Source organism: Pantherophis guttatus, chromosome 2 (genome assembly GCF_059756535.1).
Source record: "Pantherophis guttatus breed Tessera chromosome 2, ASM5975653v1, whole genome shotgun sequence".
In the NCBI taxonomy this organism is placed as follows: Eukaryota; Metazoa; Chordata; class Lepidosauria; order Squamata; family Colubridae; genus Pantherophis; species Pantherophis guttatus.
Window position 1 is genome coordinate 119,500,667 of NC_142064.1, and position 23,015 is coordinate 119,523,681.

Sequence of the window (23,015 nt, forward strand, 5' to 3'; positions counted from 1 at the left end):
TATCACTTCTGTATATTTTAACTTGGCATCATATGGGCAAGTTGAACATTCAGTACCTAATACAGCAAAGAAGGAATACTTCAAACAATTTCTATAAGCAATCGGTGCAAACAAAATTCAAATAAATAATATAAAGGAAACCAGGAAACACTCTTTCCAACTGAATTGCTTGCAAATAATGACAACATACATCTCATTTAAGGATCATTAAAATACATTCATCCATATTGCGTACAACGATATGGGAAGACTATTCAAATGCCGCCAGTCCAACTTCCTTAAATTATTTTTCTTTATCCCTTTTGGCCAATAAGTGGACAGTTACAACCATGATAATCCCGCCTTTTTAAAAAGGAAAATTCAAACGGTCGTCACTGCTGATTCCCAATTGCAGTTCATAACTTCCGCCACACACATGCCATATGGTAGTTGTTTATCAATCTACAGTTCGTTTGTTGACACATCACCCAATTCACCAGGTTTGTGTATCCTGCTAAACCATAGTTAGTAAACACGATACAACTTTTCAATTCGCACGCGTGAGTACAAAATCATTAGAAGAGTTCGTTTCGTCGCAACGCTTTTGAAGGGCAGTTTTCCAGAAAGCGAGTGACGCCGATTTCGCCTTTCTTCTTAGCTTAGCGGGATCGTTTTCAATACAAGTGAATATTGAGTTTCACACAAAGGATTGCCAAGCTTCAATCCCAGAAAACACGCTTACATTATCGAGTGGAAGGGGCGGGGGGGCTTGTGAAAGCTGAGTTGGAGGTATCCTATCCTGCGTACGATAGGTTTCCTATCTTCACAGAAACTGCGCTAGTTGAAAAATATTTGCCACGTTCCTCGACAAGGCTTAATTATTATTCACATAATTATATGTGACAAAGCAGCAGTGACTGGTCCCCGGGGAGGGCCAACTTTTAACTTCACGATAAAAAATGAAACAAGACCCCGTTTGCCAGTTAACAAATTAAAAACAGCAGCAGCCAAACTGGCGTTTTTCCCGATGCTTTAGGACTCTCACGATCAACTTCTTATAACTTGATTGTGCTTGGCTGAGGTTTTTGACAGCTTGGTCGATTTTGCTCAAAATCAACCCAAGCCGATTTGGGGCACGTTCGTTCCTTAATTCCCACGCCTCTTTGCAGCGGGCGAGGAAACGAACCACGAACGACGTGGATAAACCAGCAATTTTATCTGTAATCTTAAAACCCAGTTATCTGGGAGTCGGTCCTATTTAATTCCTAGACAGACAAGTATCGGATTCTGTAGTAGGACTGCATTTTCACTTTCTCACAGGGAGGGAGAAGCGCAATCAGGGAAGAGGCTTCCACTGAGATTTCTATTCTATTTTTCCCTTCCTTTAGCACAGTGTTTCTCAACCTTGGAAGTTTGAAGATGGGTGGACTTCAACTCCCAGAATCCCCCAGCCAGCAGCGCTGGCTGGGGGATTCTGGGAGTTGAAGTCCACCCATCTTCAAGCTTCCAAGGTTGAGAAACACTGCTTTAGCATCTCTCTAAGAAGCTGCGTCGCCGCCTCTCGACTAAGCAGATGATTAGTCGCGCTCCTACGCAAACCACGCCCTCTCTTCCGTCTTGACTGACACTTCCGACTCCATAAGCCCGCCTCGGCCAATAGGAAAAGTCGTCTTATCATAGAGGTGTCAAGGCTAGAACATTGGCAACAAGCCGTTTCTACCGGAAATTCCGGCTGTGAATCGATTGACTTTCCGAGTTTTCTTCCGTATATCGGCCGATCGTGGGAAAATAGGAAGAGGAAGGTTAGAGTTCGGTTCTGTCCTGGTACGTGCGAGTGACGTGGGCGAAGCAGCTGGTGGGATTTTGCGGTTAGAAGGTTTTTCTGAACATTTTTTGGGGGGGCAGAAAGAAAGAAATTCCACGGCATTTTGACCAGGCATGGATCACATCGATCTCTCTATTTATTTATTTATTTATTTATTTATTAGTTCTATTTATATGCCGCCCTTCTGCGGAGACTCAGGGCGGCTTACAATGCGTTAAGCAATAGCCTTCATACTTTTGTATATACCTGCTTAGTAGGGCTTTTTAGCGGTGTTCTTTTTATACAAAATCAGCTTATTGCCCCCACAATCCGGGTCCTCTATATTGGGGTTCCCCTTTTCCTTTCACAATTTCTCATGCCAGATCCAGGAATCCCATATCTTCCCCTTGCTTTCCAGTCCTTGGATCTCTTTCTGTTTTAATGGGTTGTCTTCACGATTACCATTGATGATCAGTTGGTAGATCATCTACTTTTACAGGCACCCGATCCCAGGTTTGATGCAGCATCCATTAAAAGGATCATAATAAGGGGGTAAGATGGGTTAGTTTCTGGAGAGCTGCTGCCTGTCGGAGAAGGCAGTAAATGTACAGCAGCTTCATTCATGTATGTGTGTTTTGTACCTCACAGGTCCCATCAGCGATCATGGCACAATACAAAGGAGCTGCCAGCGAGGCTGGCCGGGCCCTTCAGTTGATGAAGAAGAGAGAGAGGCAACGTGAGCATATGGAACAAATGAGGCAGCGCATCGCTGAGGTGATGAGAAGTAGAACTCACCGAGAGATTGGTTTTTGAATTCTTTCAGGAGATAACGCTAAGGAACACGGGGTTGTTCCTTAGAAATAAGGGTTTGTTTGGAATCATTCTGGCAAAGGTGGAGGTTTTAATGAAGGAATGGGAGAGAATGTTCTTTTCCGTAGTCAAAAACAAACAAGAGCAAAAGTTTCCACCGTTAATCATGAATATATTTCTAAAAAAGTGTGCATGTTTTTAAAAATGAGAGGGTTTTTTTTAGTATTTTTGCTTCGTTTTTCTGTGATATGTATAGGCTTCATCATGCAGAATAAAAAAGCAAAAGAAAAGAAAAGCAAGTAGATATTCTACCAAATATTTGATGTCACATTCAAATAATTAATGCAGGGAGTGCAGCACACCAGGCTTTAAGCTGATTGTTATATTTCTGATTTGAGTGCAGTATTTCTTCCAGAACATATGTTCTTCAGACACTTAACCTTTCTTGCCCTTAGATTTGTCTTGCAAATAGAAACTCTTCCTATGATTTTTCCTACCCTGTTTTCCCCAAAATAAGACAGTCCCTGATAATAAGCCCAATCAGGCTTTTGAGCACATGGCACATAAGGCCAAGCGCTTATTTCGGGATTAAAAAAATATATAAGACAGGGTCTTATTTTCAGGGAAACATGGTATTTATTTTTCTGTGAAGCAACTATGATTCAATGTTTAGTCTTAGTGTGACTTTAAGAAATTTCTTATCTTCCATATTTTGTCACCTTTTAAGAATATTTTACTCATAGTCTCCAGAATATGAATATTGCTCTAATTTTCCTTTTTTTATTTGAAAAATCATGTCTACCATACTCATATCTGCTCAAGACATTTACCATTTTCAGATGTCTTTTCTCTAGCGGAATAAGCTTAATGTCAGCATTCCAAATTATGCTCTCTTCCAGTGCTGACATGAAGACCAGAAGCGCTGAATTATTGCTGAGATGAACTTTTACCTAGTTTTCTGCATGCAACAGATAGGGTTTCCTGGGGGATGAGGGTGGGGGCCACATTCCTGTGAGAAGTACGTGCCAGGACGTAGAGATGGATCTGCATGTTGGCCAATGGGACGTTGGGGTTAGAGAGCGGAAGAGGAGGGGGTTGGAAGGAGGGGCCAGTTTGGCTGCAATTAGCCTCAGAAATGTCGGCTATCTCTGTTCTTAATAAAGAATGATTCATTAGAGACTGCGCTTGAAAATGAAACTTATTTTAAGACAGAACCGAAACCTGACACTTAAACTATTCTGGTTATGTCCTGGTCATTTTATTGATTTTTTGAGAGAAAATTTGTCTCAAATGCACTCCTGTATAGACTACACTTGCTTCATTTTCAGCAAAGATGAGAGATGTAAGACATTTCTAAAAACCCTTGCAATGGATCCTTATACATAAACTTACTATTTTGTGACTTGTGTATTAAACGTAAGTTTTCTAATGCAGCAGAAGAATTTTTTTCTGGACTTTTGGGGAAGAAATGACAAACTGAGGATTGCTCTGCTAAAAACAGAGCCAACAACCAGGGCAGAATGAAGAGTAGTGGGTAGATCTGCTCTTCATAATTCCTTTCTGGTAAGGAGAGGACTTGAGATCACCCACAAGTCAGGGGTGGGTTCTACCTACCTTTACTACCAGTTCGCAACTGGGCCACACGTGCAGAAGCTTCTGTGCATGCGCAGAAGCATTTTGATGACATTGGGATCGGTGGGCGGAGCCTCCCCCAGTTTTACTACCGGTTCTATAGAACCAGTGCGAACCGGGGGCAATGCACCACTGCCACAAGTGTTCCAGACAGTTGATCCTCATGAAAAAACCTCAGGACAGTCTTATTTGCAACTTCAATCATGGTACAAAAAAGATAAAGATGAGTATGGAATTGAGATGGTGCCATAACAATTGGGCAAATTATTGGTTGGCCCAGATGAAAAATTAATAACAAAAATTTATAATTACTTATTAGAATTTGATAGAGCTGAAGCTAGAGTGAAGAGAGTTATGATAGTGTGGGCAAAAAATGTCGGGCATAGTATTGAATTGGAGGATTGGGAGAAAATTTGGAATAGAAATTATAAGATAATTAAATTGGCAAAGTACAAAGAGAACTAATATAAAATGTTCTATCGCTGGCACCTGGCAAAGATATACCCAAATTTAAGCCCGAATTGTTGGAAATGTGGTCAAAAACAAGGTACCTTTTATCATACATGGTGATTGTGCCCTGAAACGAAAAAAATATTGGAAGAAAATATTTTTTTTCTTCCGGATTTACACACCTTCCGCCGTGGCCTCAAGACCTATTTATTTCAACAGGTTGGCCTGGCCTAACTTCCCTTTTAATTGTAACTTTTAAAATTGGTTTTAAAATATTAGGGGTGTTTTAAATTGTTTTGGGCCAAATTTATTTAATGGGTTTTTATATTGTCTTTTAAATTTTGTAGTTTGTGTGTTTTATCTTTCTGGCTGTTCACCGCCCTGAGTCCTTCGGGAATAGGGCAGTATATAAATCTAATAAAATGAAGAAAAAAAAAATGAAAATACATAGGTGGATACAGGAATTAACAGGACATCGGATAGAATATACCCCGGAACTATTTCTCCTAGGGATAGTTAAAAGGAAATACAACAAAAAAATAATATATATCATTTTACATATAATAACCACAGCAAAGATAGCTTTCACGCAATGTTGGAGAAATACAAACATACCTTCTGAAGGCTTAGTACTTAAAAAAATATTTGATTGTGCTGAAATGGACATATTAACAATTGAAATGAAAGGACAAATACTACGCAGCATGGGTTGAGAACAGAAAAAAAGAAAAGAAATAGACAAAATAGAAGTAGAATTAAAATGTGTAGTAAAAATGTATAGTGTATTTGAATTGGAATGTTATGGTATGTAAATGGTCACAGTTATGCATAAGATGTGAGTAAGATTTGTTTATTTGTAAAAACACAATAAAAAGAATAAAAAGAAAGAAAAAACTCAGGACAGTCTTCAGTGGGTTTAGAGCTTTGGGAGACAAGAGAATAGCCATCTTTTTGCTCAAACCATAGTCGGTGTGCCTACTGGGTTTGCATACTTTCTTTTCTAACCATTTTTGAAATTTTATTAGTTGCATTTTAGCAATTAGGAATCCTTGGATTAACAAATTTTACAGCAGTGGGTTGGTTTCCTTCAGCAAAATAAGTTTTAAACACAAGTTTAAGAACTTAAAAAAATATTTTCGGAATAAACAGCAAAAGAGTACTTAGAACTTTGATTTCAGAAAATTACAAAGAACCCAGTTGGATTGGAAATAAGATTTTGGAATTGTGGGAATTGTGGGAAAATGCTTTTTTGAATTATCTTTTAAAAATAGAATACAACTTTGAAGGTTGGACTCTAGAGAGAACCACAAGGAACTAAAGATTACAATTAAGGAAGAACACTTACAAATTTGACTTTACTAATACAGAAAAAAGAAAATATTAGAACATTGGAACAGGGAAGGATATTTGTAAACAAGGAATTCAGAAGTTAATTTTAAGAGTATCTGTCTTTATAGATAGACTGTATTTAGAAAATGTTATGAAAGAGGAACAAGTTTTACTGAAAAATAGACTAAAAGTAGAGTTAAAAATGACAGGGTACAAGAATGATATGGAAAAAGATGCTACACTGGACATACAAATGAAACTGGCTAATATCTTAATAATCAAAAGGAATATACACATAATGAACCAAAAAAAGTGCCCTGGATAACTTTCCTATATTGTATTTACAAAGGATACCCATTAAAGCCTTGAAAACAAAAAGTTGTAGTATATAATTTGAAGGGACTAAAGATCAAAATTGTTAAAAGAAGAAGGAATATAAAGTTGGTTTATCTAATCAAAGTTAAAATAGAATTGTTATCTTTGGTAACCCTTAAATTACTTTAAATAATTTAAATAAATAAAGGATTAAATAATGAGATTTGAAGGATTGCTTTATAGATAAGAGATGGGATACTGGAACAAGAGATCATTTCTTGTATTTTAAGAAAAGGTGATAAGTTATTAAAATTGTTTATACTTGTGATTAAGCAACTTTGTTGCTTTTGTTTATTTTTATTTGTTTTCATATTTTTTCTTTTCTAGTTTTCTTTCTAGTTTTTCTTTTTTGCACTTTCTATTTTTTCTTTTGATTTTATTTTTTAGTTTGTATTAGCTTTTATCTTCTTAACTGTAATTTTTAATAAAATTACTGTAAAAATATTTTTTGACTTTTGCCTGTGCTGACACCTGTCTCTGTATAGCTTACTGTGTTCTGTTGCTGTTTCATGCAGAATTGTAAGTGGGCATCATCCTTAGGATTAAGTAACATGTTTTCCTCTTTTTGCATGATGGGATTTTAAGTTATAAATCTGGTATGGAGGTTTATATTTTAATCATTTTAGTCTGAGTGACTAATCAAAAAATATTTCATTATAAACAGAAAAGCTAAAATTCTGCAGCCTTTCTGGGAGCAAACTAGTAATTCAGAACACCTCACCTACTTCCTTTGATTGATTTGCAGGACTACAGTATATTCATACTGGCTATTCACAGATTTGACATTTCTCTTACATCAGAACCTAGTTGACTGTTTATTTTTCTGTAATATTCTTTTTTTTTTTACTTTACATTTTTACTGTAATAAGCTGTATTCCAGCTTGTGAACTTTTTCACCAAATGTTGATATTGACAGATAATTCTGCTTCTTCTAACAGTGTTGGGTTGAGCTTGCTCCCTTGTGTTCACTGTGTAATTGCTGCATAAGTGCTTTCCCAGTGCTTTGTCTTGGGGTGTGCTCAGCCAGACATATGTTTCTTCCAAATGCAATAACGAATCCCCTATTTGACACTAACATCTGTTGTTCATATAATATTTCTTATCCTGATTGCCCAGGTAATTCTTGAGGATCCCTCAGTTTTCATAAGCACCACCTCATCTTTGTTGGTGCTCTTTTATCACGCAGTCTAATATAATATGCAGCCATATGTTCTGCTTGAGAATTTGCCCATCCCCACATGAACACTTACCCTTGATGAGAAGGAACATGTTTCTTTATCTTACCTTGCTAATTGAAATTCATAGAAAAAAAAATATGTAATCTATCCTGACTTCTGTGGTTAGGTTAGGTTAGGTTGTAATCTCCTATATTTGCCTAAATACAGTAAATGGATTGAAATTCCCATGTTTTCTACCTAAGATAGTTTCCATTTTTTACTGGGTTGAATCCAAAAATGGAAACCGAAATGTCACCAGGGTCTACAATACTTCTTCTGACTGATGTGTTCTTTGCCTGTGGCAGGAGAACATCATGAAGTCAAACATCGATAAGAAATTCTCTGCCCATTATGATGCAGTGGAAGCTGAGCTGAAATCTAGCACCGTTGGTGAGTCTGGATGTAGTTAAAGAGGGACCTATGTTTTAGAAAGAGGCCCCAAGCCCTGGCCTCCATTCCTTAGTTTGTGTGAATTACCTTCTCTCCTGCGTAGTGTTTGGGCCTATTTCCAGCACAGCTTCTTCCAATAGGTTTGGTGACCCTCAATGACATGAAGGCCAAGCAAGAGGCCCTTGTAAAGGAACGGGAGAAGCAGCTAGCCAAAAAGGAACAGTCCAAAGAATTACAACTGTAAGTTTGTGAGTGTGTGCATGAAATTCTGGGCAGGATAACTTGGGTCTTGGAGAATAGCTTCCATTATTTGGAAGGGAATGAACAACCTTGTATCGTTCACCTCTTTTGACCCATAATTTATATAATCCCTTGATATTAGGTGTGCTGATTTGGAATAATTGGAGCTCAAAACATCTGGGGAGAACCAGTTTATCTGTTTGATAAAACTATTTTTTGTGTGTGTGAAGATGCGAGCCCCTTAAAAATGAAGGACAGTAGGTTTAGGACATGTAAAAAAATGTGATTTTCATGCCTCCAGATTTATGGAATTTCCTACCCTGTTTCCCCGCAAATAAGATATCTCCTGATAATAAGACCAATCTGGCTTTTGAGCGCATGGCAATAAGGCCAAACACTTATTTCAGGGTTCAAAAAAATATAAGACAGGGTCTTATTTTGGGGAAAACACAGTATCCAATCGGGTTTCAGGCCGGGGTACAGCACAGAGACGGCATTGGTTGCACTGGTGGATGATCTTTAGAGGGCTCGGGACAGGGGATATTCCTCTGTTTTGGTCCTCTTGGATCTTTCGGCGGCGTTTGATAGCATAGACTATGGTATCTTGCTGCGATGGCTCGAGGGGTTGGGAGTGGGAGGCACCATTTTACGGTGGTTCTCCTACCTCTCGGGCCATACGCAAGCGGTGTTGGCAGGGGGGCAGAGGTCGGCTATGAGGCCCCTCACCTGTGGGGTGCCCCAGGGGTCGGTCCTCTCGCCTCTCCTGTTCAACATCTATATGAAGCCGCTTGGGAAGATCATCCGTGGTTTTGGGGTGCGGTATCATCAGTACGCTGATGATACCCAGCTTTTTATATCCACCCCAAACCAGCCCAGTGATGCTCTCGACGTGATGTCCCGCTGCCTGGAAGCGGTATGGACCTGGATGGGGAGGAACAGGCTTCCACTCAATCCTGCCAAGACCGAGTGGCTGTGGGTACTGGCATCTTGTTCCGATCGAGATATTCCATCATTGACCATCGGGGGTGAGGTGTTACCCCCTGTGGATAGGGCCCGCAACTTGGGTGTCCTCCTGGATTCACGGTTGTCTCTGGAAGACCATGTGACGACCATGACCAGGGGGGCATTTGCACAGGTTCGCCTTGTGTGACAGTTGCGCCCTTACTTGGACCAAGATGCTCTACGCACCGTTACTCATGCACTGGTCACCTCCCATCTTGACTACTGCAACGCTCTCTACCTAGGGCTGCCCTTGAAAACCACTCGTAGGCTTCAGCTGGTGCAGAATGCGGCCATGCGGGTTGTGATGGGAGCGTCCCGGCACTCCCATGTTACACCCCTCCTGCGCAGCTTGCATTGGTTACCGGTTGCCCTTCGGCTGAGGTTCAAGGTGCTGGTTATCACCTATAAAGCCCTTCATGGCCTAGGCCTGGGATATTTGTCGGTCCCCTGCAGTCAGCGACAATCCCCAATCGCCTGGTGCATTCCCACAGACAGGGCCTCCTCAGGGTGCCGTCGGCCAGACAGTGTCGGCTGGCGACCCCCAGGGGGAGAGCTTTCTCTGTGGGCACACCCACCCTCTGGAACTAACTTCCTTTGGAGCTCCAGAAGGCCCCTGACCTTCGCTCGTTCCGCCGCGAGTTGAAGACCTGGTTGTTCCGTAGCCTGGACTGATGGGGGTTTTTTAATGAATTTTAAACTGTTTTAAATTTATATCGTTTTAATAAGGAACTATGCATTTTACCGTTGTGAGCCGCCCTGAGTCCTCGGAGGTAGGGCAGCATATAAATTGCATAAAATAAAAATAAATAAATAAATAAATCTAGTGAATTAAATTACCCTAGAATGAATTTTTAAAGGATTTCACTAAGTAACAGAACAATCAAGAAAACTCCAGAGATAAACTAACAAAGATTATGTATTTGTCTCCATGCTTTTCCTGTCAACATCCCAGGGATATCTGACAAGAGTTCAAAATGAACATGTTGAAATAGGCAGATCTTCTATTTTGTCTAACATGATATTCTTACATCAGCTGCAAAGTCTCCAGGCCACAGGTTACTCTTCACTAACTTTAGAACAGAGACATTTCATGATAATGTTCATCTTTTTTTTAAAAAAATATAAGAATAATTTTGAACTCTTTATCAGTCCTTTGTGTACAGTTTCCCTTCATTTGTAATTTGATTTATTAAAGTGTTATTTTAAGAACTGAATGAATATCACTAATAGAATAAGGAAACATTTCATCAAACAGTAATTTCCTAAATGTGGGAAAATGTCAACTGTTTGAGAATGACATACTTAAATCTGAATATAACAATTGCATGATTTGTCCAAATAGTGACTGTTTGAATACTATCACAGTGATAAGTCATCGTTGGCTTTGAAAGTCATTTTTCTTTCAATGTCAGTGTAACCAACTATATACTATTGCTTTGGATAGCATAACAATTCTTTTAAAAAGCTCCCTTCCTTCTCCTTCTAAGAAATGAGGTTGAATCAGTTTTGTTTTGAAATTTTTTTCCCCCTTCAGTGGTCTTATGTTTTTTCAACACCCTGCCTTTCACAGAAATCTTCTAAGAGCTCCCTCAAGTGTGCATTTCATGCCAAACTGATTTTCTATTTCCTTCTCATAGAAAATTGGAACGGATGCGGGAGCGGGAACGCAAGCAGGAACAAAAACGTAAGATCTCAAGCTTGTCCTTCACTCTGGATGAAGAGGAGGAAGATGATGCTGAGGAAGAAGATGAGGAAACAGAATTGGAACGAGAAGGTGAGGAATAGTAGGCTGGATGCATTGCAGAAAGTGAAGCTGAAGTAGGCCTCGTGTGATGATAGCAATAGCAAGGGAGGGAAGTGTAGGACAGCGACTGTTGAATTCAAGCAACAGAATGTTAAAGGTAGCTCCTCATTCATACATGATTCTCCTGCTTTTCTTAGAGTTGCCTCCCAAAAAGAAGAAACTTGGGAAGAACCCAGATGTGGACACTAGCTTCCTCCCTGACCGTGACCGTGAGGTATGGTAATTACTTGTCCTGTAGGTGATGCTGATTAACTCCCATAAACTACAGCAGTCAAGAGTAATGGAGGCTGAGAGTTATACTTCACCAAAATCTGGAGGGCCACAGATTGCTTCATCCTTTTCTTTTCCACATCCTGGATTTCAGGAAGAAGAAAACCGCCTGCGAGAAGAGCTTCGGCAAGAGTGGGAGGCCAAACAAGAAAAAATCAAGAGTGAGTGATGGAAAGTGGTCTGGCATGCCTTCCAAGTGGAAGGGTGACCGTTATAATTGTGTTTAAAGAGAGGACTCTCCCATCCTTTTCATTATTTTCTTTCTTTGTCTTTGGCCAGGTGAAGAAATTGAGATCACATTCAGTTACTGGGATGGCTCTGGGCACCGCCGAACGGTGAAGGTGAGCTTTGCTCCCAGCCTGCTTGGATTTTGTTCTCAGCTTTGGAAAGCCAGTGGGTGGTTTAATGCTTGGGTCTAGAATACAAGGACTCAGGTTGTTGGCTTCTTCCATACAGTACCCTGATTTTTATTGTGTGACCATCTATATGTATTCTGTGTCCAGCTTCTTAAAATGGCTGATGCAAAATACTACTTCACAGCTGTTTAGCATTCCATCAAGTGTTCGGCTTTGTTCATTCTTAGTTCAAGACAGGAAGCAGAATTATTTATTTATTTATTTATTTATTATTTTATAAATAACTCAAGGCGGTGAACATATTTAATACTCCTTCCTGTTTTCCTCACAGTAGCATTCCTGTGAGGTGGGTTAGGCTGAAAGAGAATGACTGGCCCAAAGTCCCCCAGCAGCTTTCCTGCCTTAAGTGGGATTAGAACTCACAGTCTCCTGATTTCTAACCAGGAGCCTCAATCACTAGATCAAACTGGCTCTCAGATGTGCAGTGCATCATAGCTTTTTTTTAAAAAAAAATACTATTGTGCTAAAGTGTGGTTCCCAGTTGTCTCTCGTCATAAGAATGGTCAGGCCCACAATTGTTTCCACCCAGCAATACTATAATCTCAGATACTCACAGGCCAGGAAAAGAAACATTTCTTTTGTCATTTTTGTTCCACACCAAAACTTTTTTAAAACTCCTCCATATAAACAGTTGTCCCCTTTAACCTATAATCTCTCTGAAGAAAAATCACCCTCACAAAATCTGGTAAAGGTTTCACTGACTAATCTTTCGGTTAAAGGCCAGGCTTCTAAATCTTTTATATAAATAAACATGTGGGAGTGTGGGAGATAGAAATTACTCACAGGTTGGCTGAGTGTTTAGAGTGTCAGACTAGTTCTGGAATGTTCCAAATTCCACTTTCCACGTAGGCATGAAAGTGGCAGCATAGAGGAGTCACCATTCTTAGACTAGCTAGGGTTACATGATCAAGTATTTATTGAGATGAAGATGAAAAATGGATTCCTTGAGTTTGTTGGATGAAATAAAGTAAACTAAGAGATATGACTCCGCAGAGAACAGTGTGAGCTTTTACTTGTGGGGGTTGTCTGAGAGAAATCCATTCCCAACTGACTCTTCTTTTCCCTCAGTGTAGATGAAAAAGGGCAACACCATTCAGCAATTCCTGCAAAAGGCCCTGGAGATCTTGCGCAAGGACTTCAGTGAGCTTCGGTAAAGGACTTTGTGGAGTTTTATTTTCCATGCATCTGGCTGAGGAGAATTCGTTTCAATTTGCATTCATTTGTGAGTTCAAGTTGTTACCATCTGGTGAATATTACAGTTAGCCCTGGTAAACAGATCCTGGCCTTGTGCTAGCTGATGGTATCAGCCTCATCGACTCAATTGCAATGCGGAAAAAGGTTTTTAATTCAGAAGTCACTACAGGTGGTCCTTGACTTACAACAGTTCATTTAATGACCATTCGAAGTTACAGCGGCACTGAAAAAAGGGGCATGACCATTTTTCACACTTACAACCATTGTAGCGTTCCTATGGTCACATAAACAAAATTCAGACGCTTGGCAACTGGTTCATATTTATGACAGTTGCAGTGTCCTGGGGTCATATCATCCCCTTTTGCAACCTTCTGACAAGCAAAGTCAATGGGGAAACCAGATTCCCTTAACAACCCTGTGACTAACTTAACTGCAGTGATTCACTTAACAATTCTGGCAAGAAAGGTCGTAAAATGGGGCAAAACTCACCGATGTCTCACTTAGCAACAGAAATTTAAGGCTCAATTGTAGTCGTAAGCCGAGGACTACCCATACATGAAGCATGCATTATAAAGGCCAATATCTAATGTAGATGGCAGTGAGAATTGGCAGCACTGTCCTGTAACACAACTGGCTGATGTGGATTGGAAAAGTGAGCAAACTTCACAAGTAACATACGCTTAGCCGTCTTCTTTTCTAAAGAAGGAGACTCAGGGGTGCACAAGTCAGAAAATGTGTTTTGTTTCATTCATGGAACAAACCTCTTGTGACTTGGAAGTTCAGCCAAGACTTTTTAGGTGTCTTCCGGACTGGTGGAACTGAAACCCCAAAGATGTTATTGTTCAGATTTTTGTCCAGGAAATCTCAAGAGAGTTTTCAATGGATGAATACGGCAAGGCTGATGTGCCTTGCCTCTCTCCCGTCCTCTTTTTCTGACCTTGTCTGTTCTCCTTAATGACAGCTCACTAAGCCCAGGGGTCTCCAACCTTGGCAACTTTAAGACTTGTGGACTTTAACTCCCAGAATTCCTCAGCCAGCTTTGCTTTGCTGGTTGAGGAATTCTGGGAGTTAAAGTCCACAAGTCTTAAAGTTGCCAAGGTTGGAGACCCCTGCACTAAGCAGTGCTTACCTGACTGATCCTTACACTGGTCTTCCTGACCTTCCCCATGTCTTCCCTTCATTTCGCATAACTCTCCACTGATTGGATTGGCCACCAATCTGCCTTATCCTCCTTCCTGACCAGCCCATTCAGCTTCTCCCTCACTCCCATATTTCTAGCATTCACTTTTATCCTTACCATCCCGTTGCTTCCCTTTAAAAATGAGCCACATTCCACCAGCCTGCAACACAGCCTGCACTTTCCTAACTCTTAACTTTTGCTTAACTGCTGCTACCAATGAACACACCACCTCCAGTGGCTTTGTATTTCCCCCACTTATTGCCCACCTGGGAACACGTCTGCCTAGTACAGGCCTGTGAAACTGGATATAGCCCACACAGGCCACATGCCCACCCTGGCACTGCAAAGGCAAAAAAACCCCATCACGATAGGTCACGATCTGGCCCACAACACAATCAAGTTTGACACCCTTGCCCTAGTACAGATTCTCTGCTCTGTACATGCAGTAGCCACTGGGGCCAAAACATTTGATGCATCTCCAGGAAGACTTGAGAGACTAAGTGCACATCTTTCCCTGCAGGTCAGCCGGTGTGGAGCAGCTCATGTACATCAAGGAAGATCTCATCATCCCACATGTAAGTCTAAGACTCTGTCTCAGGGGTGAATTCAGCAGGTTCTGGAGAACTGGTAGCGGAAATTTTGAATAGTTCGGAGAACCAGCAAATACCTCCTCAAGCTGGCCCCAGAGTGGTGTGGGAATGGAGATTTTGCAATATCCTTCCCCTGGAGTGGTGTGGGAATGGAGATTTTGCAGTATCCTTCCTCTGCCACGCCCACCAAATCACACCACGCCCACTAAGCCATGCCCACAGAACTGGTAGTAAAAAAATTTGAATTCCACCACTACTCTCTCTCACTGTGCCACCGGCATTCCATGCAGTGTTCCCCTACTTTGCTCTTATGCCCTCTTATGCCAATGCCACAGTGGTCTAGAAGTTCTGGATCAGTAGATCTAATTCCCTGGCTACAAGAGGAAGGGATCATTGGAACTTTTCCTCTAACACACAAAAGTGATTCGGTCTCAAGCAGGGGATAAGTGCAGAAGGGAGAGTTCCATTTAAGGCAGCCCATGGTCCGTGTTGGCGTTTTTTCATTTAATAAAGCCCATCAGTGGACTTGAACACTTTTCACGGCATCTCAGAGAAAACCAAACTCTGCCCCTCAATCTAGATATTTTGCCACCGCTAGATTTTTATAGTTGTGCTAGCCCCAATCCCAGTTGCCTTTCGGACCAGTTGGGAGTTTTCCAAGCACCAGTGCTCCTGATTCCAAATAGGAAAGCTCCATGCCCACTTTAGGAACAATGGACTTCAAGAGAGAGGGAGGGAGAGAGCCACCTCTCAAACAAGTATCCAAAATGAAAAAAAGCAAGGCAGTTAAAGTTTTGCTTGGGAAGGAAGAAAAAAGAAGAATGGTGTCTCACCACTCTGCTTAGGATATCAGGCCAGACACGTTTGTTACCATTCCTTTGGTGGCTGTGGTCCCTCTTTCAGTGCTTGTTGCAGCAGCTGCCCTCTGCCCTTAAATGTAGCTACTCCAAGTGGCTTGTGCTCAGATTTGGTTGGGGGAATCCTTTTGTGATGTGTCTTCCTCAGCCCTTTTCTTCTGCCCATCCAGCATCACAGCTTCTACGATTTCATTGTCACCAAGGCTCGAGGGAAAAGCGGTGAGTGTCTCCTTTTGTTCCTCCTTCCTTTTCGGCTTTTGTCTTCTTCCTATCAAAGCCCTCTGGGAGGTTGGGGGTAGGGGAACACGAAGGTGGCTGCTATTAGGGCAGGCAACTGGGCTGAACTTTTATCCTGCCTGGAGCGAAAGGGAAAAATCCAGGCCTTGAAATGGGAGCCCAGTTGTTCTGTAAATCTCTCCTCCCTCATACATACTCTCCCTAATTCAGGCCCGCTCTTCAATTTCGACGTCCATGATGATGTCCGGCTGTTGAGTGATGCAACAGTGGAAAAAGATGAGGTGAGGAAAAGAGGTTGCCACTGAATCAGTTGGTTCTGAAAGCCTATTTGCTGAGAGGACCACCCGTTGCAAAAAAAAAAAAAAAAATACAGATGACCTTGACATCCAGTTGCTATTTTTTGCTTTTATCCAGACACATACTGAACCTTGCAAATACGCTTCTCTCCCCCCCCCCCCATTTTCCTTACTTCTTAAAAAAACACAAGCTGCCTTCCCCAATCTGGTGCTATCTAGAAGTACCCATAACCCCCAGCCAACTGTGAAAGGTATGGTTTATACCCTAATTGATCCAGCAGTTAAGAGGCAAGCTAACAGAAAGAATTTGTTCCCATGATCTGCACTCAATGAGCCTAATTTCTTGTCACTTTTTTGACTAACAAATTTCTTTCAAAGGCTTAAATTTTGTTAGTTGGAAAAGCTTCTATCACAGGACTCCTGATTTTTATTTCATACCATAAACTAACATGGGTCTCTTCCTCCCATGCCTACAACAAGAGCTATTATTAATATAAATTAGATGGGCAAAGCTGTATCATGGCTTGTAATAAACAGATATTCTCCTATGTAATTCCCATATCTGCTTTGTACCTTGGAATCTCAAAATTACACTATTTGGTGGCAGATCTCAAAAACTTGGCACCTGTGAATTCCTGTGTTTTCCGCAAGAAAATTAAAATAGGAACTAGAGAAACTATCAAAATCAGTCTACCCATTTGCATGATATACAGTAATTCCATCATTTTAATTCCTTGTGGCCCCATCAATAAAACAAATGGAGAAATTCTTCCCTTTCTCTGTTTTGAGTGTTCTGCGTGACCTTTCATTGGTTCTTTGGGAACACTTTCCTGTTCCCATCTGAGCTGATTGGGAAGATTATTTGGAAGTGATTTATCAAGTGCTTTGACTTCTGATTCCACTCTCGTCCCCCTTCAGTCCCACGCAGGTAAAGTTGTACTTCGCAGCTGGTATGAGAAAAACAAACATATTTTCCCCGCAAGCCGATGGGAGCCTTACGATCCAGAGAAGAAGTGGGACAAGTATACGGTAGGGAGGGAAGGGAATTCTCTTTGGTTGTGGGATGGTGTCCAAAGAGGATGGGATCATTCGGGGGAAGGTCATGTGAGCATAAACGTCTGTCCTTTTATTCTCAAGCTATGAGCTAAAATATTAAAACACCTATTTTTTTTAAAAAAAATATTTTTGGTGAATATCCAAAAAGCTTGCTGTCACACATTTCATGCATTACCCTGCAGATGCCTAGATTTCACGTGTAATGTGTCTGAAAGATAAGTCATTGTTTTTCTGCCTGTGCTATATATCAGAAGGGGGCCAACACTGAGAAAAAAAGAGTGACAATCAAGTTCATTTGTACCCTTTCCAACCAATCACCCTCTCCTTCAACTGTAACGTCCATCTAACTCAACAAACTATTCTTCACAATCTCGCTGTCTCTGAAACTTGACCTACTTCTACAGAAATCATACGGATGCTTTCTTTCCCCTATTATTTAATCATGCAAATTGCATTGTTTCTCAGTTGTGAGAAAGATCCAGGTTAAACTCTTCTGCCTGCACAGCATTGAAAAATGTAGAAACAACTTGAGATGGGAGCATTAATGAGGCTTGTAAAAGAACATCTCTTAGGGCAAAAGATGATGGAATCTAATTGCAGTCAGACCCATCCAGCATCGCCTTGGGTCAGGCTGGTGCGTGCAATAGTTTAGCAATATCGGGAGATGACAAATTGTCTTCCTTATCCCAGCAACGGGACAGAGGTATGGTGCCCAGTTCTGATAGTGCTGTTCAAATTCTTGAAAGGATGTGACCCAGAAGGTCAAGACCGACTCCATTTCTGAGTGCAGGACACCGAATAATGGGTTGAAGTTACAGGAAGGCAGATGTTGAGTGAATGTTCTAAAAAAAACCCAACCCTTTCTGACAGTAAGAGCAATTCAATAGTGGAAATGTTTCTCAGAAAGGAGGTGGGTCCCCTTAATTGAATACGTTCAAGCAAAGGCTAGAGGTCCATCTATCTGGGACGTTTCCAGTTGGATTCCTGCCTTGACCAGCAGATGGTCCAAATGAGAGCTTCCGATCTGAGGATTCTGTGATCCTAGTGGATTATGTGCCTTCTAAACACTGTAGTAATACAATAATACACCAAAACCTAATCGTACAGTGCATTTCTGGCAGAAAGCTTCATTTCTTATTGATTTAAAAATTAGGCCTAATCTATGCCGCAGCTGCTTGCATAATAATTGGATTGCTGCCATTTGCTTTTCTAGGTCAAAGAAAGGAGGCCTCTTCCTCGCTCTTAAATGTGGGCTAACAGCCCCGGTCTAATCCTTAAATGAAAGGGTGCCGTATACAGAATACTGGGCAATGCTTTCCACTTGTGCTCCATATCTGGCAGAATTTTTGCCTCCCGACTCCTGCCTAAAATATGCTTTCCCTTTCCTGGGTGAAGAAGAAAGGAGATCCCCTTCTGAAGAGCAGATTCATTTCATGAAGTGATTTTTTTTTCCGCTTCAAAAAATGAGGAGCTTACAAGAATCTTTGACCATTATAAAAGTAGAAGGAACCACAGACCTTACACTTGATATGAGTCAGAGATTTCTGCAGCCAAATCATATATCCTTTGCCTCTCCTGGAGTCACTTCTGTGGAACAGATTCTGGTCTGCACACATTAAACCAAGAAGAGAATGTCCAGCTCATGGACCTTCCTCTGGCTGCTGGGTCTTCCTAGCAGCATGATTCATCTGTCTGTCTGTCTGTCTGTCTGTCTGTCTGAACGTTTCTCTGTTTCTCTCTGTGTGTATATCTGTTCTTGTCATACATTCTGATATGTTTCATAGAGATTTGAGGCAAATTTCTAAAGTGAATGGAAATTTACTGTGGCATTCTAACAAATGCTGGAGACAAACAACATAATCTTTAGGCCTTGCATTTCAATTTCCAGAAGCTATTTGAAATGGATTGAGTGTCCAAACAATGCTGGGAACCCTCTGAAACAATTGATTGTGCCCTCTCCCTTCCACTATTAGACAATATTGTATTATTATTTTGGAAGCAAATGAGGTGCGAAGAATTGAAGGGCCATGTTACGTATGAAATATAGCCTTGTGTACAACTGAGGAAGTCAGATACTGAGATTGAACAGGTGTCCGCTGCAATTAAAATAGGAGGCACACAATTGCACCTATAAAAATAATCCAAATAAAGCCATCAATTGACCCCTTTTTAAAAAAACATACAGTACGTGCACATAACCCTCCAAGGATCTACAGTATTTGAGGGTCTGAGCTTCAATGGAGGAGTGATTTTATTTATTTATCTGTTTGTTTTATTTATGGTTTTAATGTACTGCCCTCTTCCATTCAATTTCAGGCAGTTCAGTATACAGTAGGCCATAAAATAATGAAAACATTAAAATTAGGTATAAAACCATAAAACACCCAATCCAATATTGGCCAATGGTGTCCAGCTCAACTGAGCAATCCATCCACCATCAAGCACTGAAAGCATCATAGAACATCTCCACTTTTAGCTTCTCAAAATACAGTGGGGGAGGTGATATTTGGACAGCTGGAAGCTACCCTAGAAGAGGGAGTTGTACCAAATTCTGTCTCCTCCCTTCAGCCTGTCCCCAGCCACCTTTCTGAAGAGAAAGGATCCATGGGATCCCCTCAAGGACAAAATGAACAGAGTAGGCAGGTTCAACTTGGACACAGTTCTGAAACTATCTGTAAACCAAGCCCTGCAGGTTAAACCCAGCGTTTGGACTGCACCCAGAAACATGGTAGCCAAGCTATAGTCTACAAAAACAAAATCATTTTCACATGGTTGTGACTAACTATTATCCTCCAGTAGATGGGCTGCTGCCATTTGCACCAGTTATAGCTTGTGAATCATTCTCAAAAGGCAGCTTCGTGTTAAAAGTCTCTTACAGGTAGTCCTTGACTTATGACCATTTGTTTAACGATGGTTCAAAATTATGATGGCCTGGGAACAAATGACATCCGTTTCACCATCCCCATGGTCATGTGATCACAATTTGGGCACTAGGCAACTGGCTCACATTGACAACAGTAGCAGCATCTTGCAGTCAAGTGATCGCAGTTTTCAGTCTTCCCAGCTGGCTTTCATCAAGCAAAGTCAAATTGGGAATGCTAGATTTACCTAACGAGCTTGAGATTCACTTAACGACCTCAGTAAAAATGGTCATAAATGTCTCATGACTCACTTAATGACTGCATCACTTAGCAACCAAAATTCCAGTCCCAACTGTGGTCATAAATTGAGGACAACCGGTACAGTAATCCAATCTAGAGCTAATCAGGGCATGAGTTATTGCTGCCACTCCAGAGAGAGCTGCTACTGATGCAGCCAAAGCTCCTCTCATAACTGTATTCCATTGATTGCTTGTGACTGTACGTAGGTTTGGTTTCTTGCTAGATTACTTCCCCAGTTGTCAGCAAAAATGATGATTTTTTAACCCGCAAGCCCACGGCCTTGTCCTTTGGCATAATTTCTTCTCTCATGGTTTATTGCTGTGGTCTATGAGGTCATTCCACATTCTCTATTACTAATTTTGTTGTTCTATAATCATCTTAAGCCACTATATTAAACTAAGCAAGGAGAGCACTTAGAGGCAGAGAGCATCTACTCTGGTTGTCCAGGGACCAGAGGTAGCAAATTGCTGATGAAATGAGACTAGTCTGGGGCAGGAATAACACTATTTCTCTACACTTCCCCCACAGATCCGCTGAGCCACCACTGTCGGAGCTCCTGATCCTCTCGGTGCGTATGTGTGTGTGTGTGGGTGGGTCTAATCTGGCTCTTGCCACCCCAGATCTCCTGCAGTACTTTTAGACCTTCCACCTCTTCATCTATGTCTTGTCCATATTTGTACCACCCTTCAGTGAAATAAACCTTTGCTTTTCCCAACCCTGAAGTGACTTGTTGGTCTTAGGGTTATTCATAGATTGTAAGATCTGATGGTCCAGCTATAAAGCCACCAAGTTAATACCCGGTTTGAGACCTAAATTGATACTGGAAAATGCTTTCAGCAGCACGGCTTGGAATCTAAGGTATAGAGTAGTATTTTCAAATTCTAGGCAGTCTGTTTACTGGTAAGAAACCACATTTCAGAACCGGTCATTTTATATTTTTATACTGCTTTATTCCAGATGTTTTAAAAAAACCCACATAACATTTTAATCCAGAAGGTAAAAAAAGGGGTTATGGAACTCTTAATTGGTGGAACTCTGCAATTGTATAGTTCTCTGGGCAACCACCTCCGATGAATTTCCTCAGGTGAAATGAGATACTGACATTTTCATCCTGTCCTCTTGGTCAACAAGAAAGCTCAATCTCAGAACTTCCGTTGGCTCCGCGGACGACGAGGACGGTCTCCATAGACCGCCAGCCACCCGATCTGTAAAAACCGCCCTGACAGCGCTAAACAGCTGTCCGGCGGTTTGAAAAAACTCTCCTTCGGGCAAAGAAAGCTCAATCTCAGAAAACAAAGAAGATACGTTGGCAGTTGACTAGGGATACACTGGCTGGAGCTATAGAACTGTTAGATCCAACCCCCCCCCCCCATTTCTGATAAACCTCTCCCCTCCCCCCCTCCCCTACTAATTTCAGTATGAAACACAAGGAATAAAAGACTGGCATGATCTAGCTCTCTGTTGACTTTGGTACAAATCAGCCAATCACTGCTAAGGGGGTTTACATCATCATCATTGTCAGTTGCCTTTTAAAAAACATTTTTAGATATTTTCTGATTTTTTTTGGAACCAAACAGAGTAGTTGGGGAAATGAGGCACATGAATTATTTACTTTCATCAATCATCATAAAATGGTAAGCAAAAGGAAAAAAAAATTGGGAGAGTTTTTTTTTTAATTAAAAAAATGCAGGGTTGTTAGCAATACGGAATTAAAATGATTTCCTAACCACCTGCAATAATGTCACAACAACTGCATGATACAATCATGGGATTACACTGCATTTTGTTAAAAAGGGTTGCTCTGCATTCAAACCTGGGCCCAAACAAATAACGCTATTGGGAGAACTATGTTGCTTAATACGGGCATCTGCTTCCTAATGCAGGTAAAAAAAAGTCCCATTTGCTCCTTTATCTAAAATTATCTTCTATGCGCAGGAAAATTGCAAGGTTCTAACGTTCTAACTTGCCTGAAGATTTACCTTCTCCATGCTTCACCTTTGATTCATGGGTCAGTCAAGGAGGGCTATACCACTTAAATCTTGATGAACTCATTCCTTGGCTCATAATCACAATCTTACAACATAAATGCTGGAATTGGAAACAGCTGCAGAGTCATCACCACAAAAGGCAGAATCAAGTATCCAGACAAAATAATAGGAAAAAGGGTGGGATGATAGAATGGTGCCCCTCCCCCAAATTATCCCAATTAGCTGAGCTTCAGCTTCCAGGATTCCTGAGCAACATACAGTAGCTGTAATGGGAATTCATAGCACTGCTAAATTTCAGTGCTGAGAAGAAACAAGGAAACATGGAGGGGCAGTTAAGAAAGAGCGTGAGAGTCCTTTGTATTGTATAGAAGCTGCAGCATTGAAGAGTCATATAATTATATGGAGTAGCTGACCAGCTGCCCTACTGCAGGTTCTGCAAATCTTTTACTGGGTCAGTGCATTCACATAGGTGAATCCAATAAGGGCTCGGACCAAGGAAACTCATGCCTGCTTTAATCTCATTTGCTCCTTTCATTCCACAATCAGAAAAAGAGACTTCTCAGTTTCCCTTATAGGTATTCCTACGACATGTTTCCCAGTGGGTTTTTTTTTTTTTAATTTGATTTATATGCCGCCCTTCTCCGGAGACTCAGGGTGGCTTACAATACGCTCAGCAATAGCCTTCATACTTTTGTATATTTATACAAAGTCAGCTTATTGCCCCCACAACTGGGTCCT

At 41.1% G+C, this 23,015-nt stretch overlaps 1 protein-coding gene across 3 annotated transcripts; it reads left to right on the top strand.

Moving 5' to 3' along the window:
• Positions 1–1,634: 1,634 nt before the first annotated feature.
• Positions 1,635–21,011, top strand: FAM50A (family with sequence similarity 50 member A). Of its 3 annotated transcripts, none has more exons than XM_060683394.2 (14): positions 1,635–1,803; positions 2,432–2,557; positions 7,902–7,986; positions 8,127–8,226; positions 10,866–11,002; positions 11,170–11,246; positions 11,397–11,463; positions 11,582–11,643; positions 12,792–12,868; positions 14,613–14,667; positions 15,710–15,758; positions 15,987–16,057; positions 16,991–17,101; positions 20,818–21,011. In XM_060683394.2, the coding sequence occupies exons 2-14, from the start codon at positions 2,447–2,449 to the stop codon at positions 20,824–20,826; spliced, it is 1,011 nt and encodes a 336-aa protein (XP_060539377.1). In that variant the 5' UTR covers positions 1,635–1,803; positions 2,432–2,446; the 3' UTR covers positions 20,827–21,011. The 3 variants fall into 3 exon arrangements, with proteins under 3 accessions (XP_060539377.1, XP_060539379.1, XP_087744759.1); XM_060683396.2 differs by having other exon boundaries at positions 1,722–1,847; XM_087888633.1 differs by lacking the exon at positions 1,635–1,803 and adding an exon at positions 1,808–1,915.
• The last annotated feature ends 2,004 nt before the right edge of the window (positions 21,012–23,015 follow it).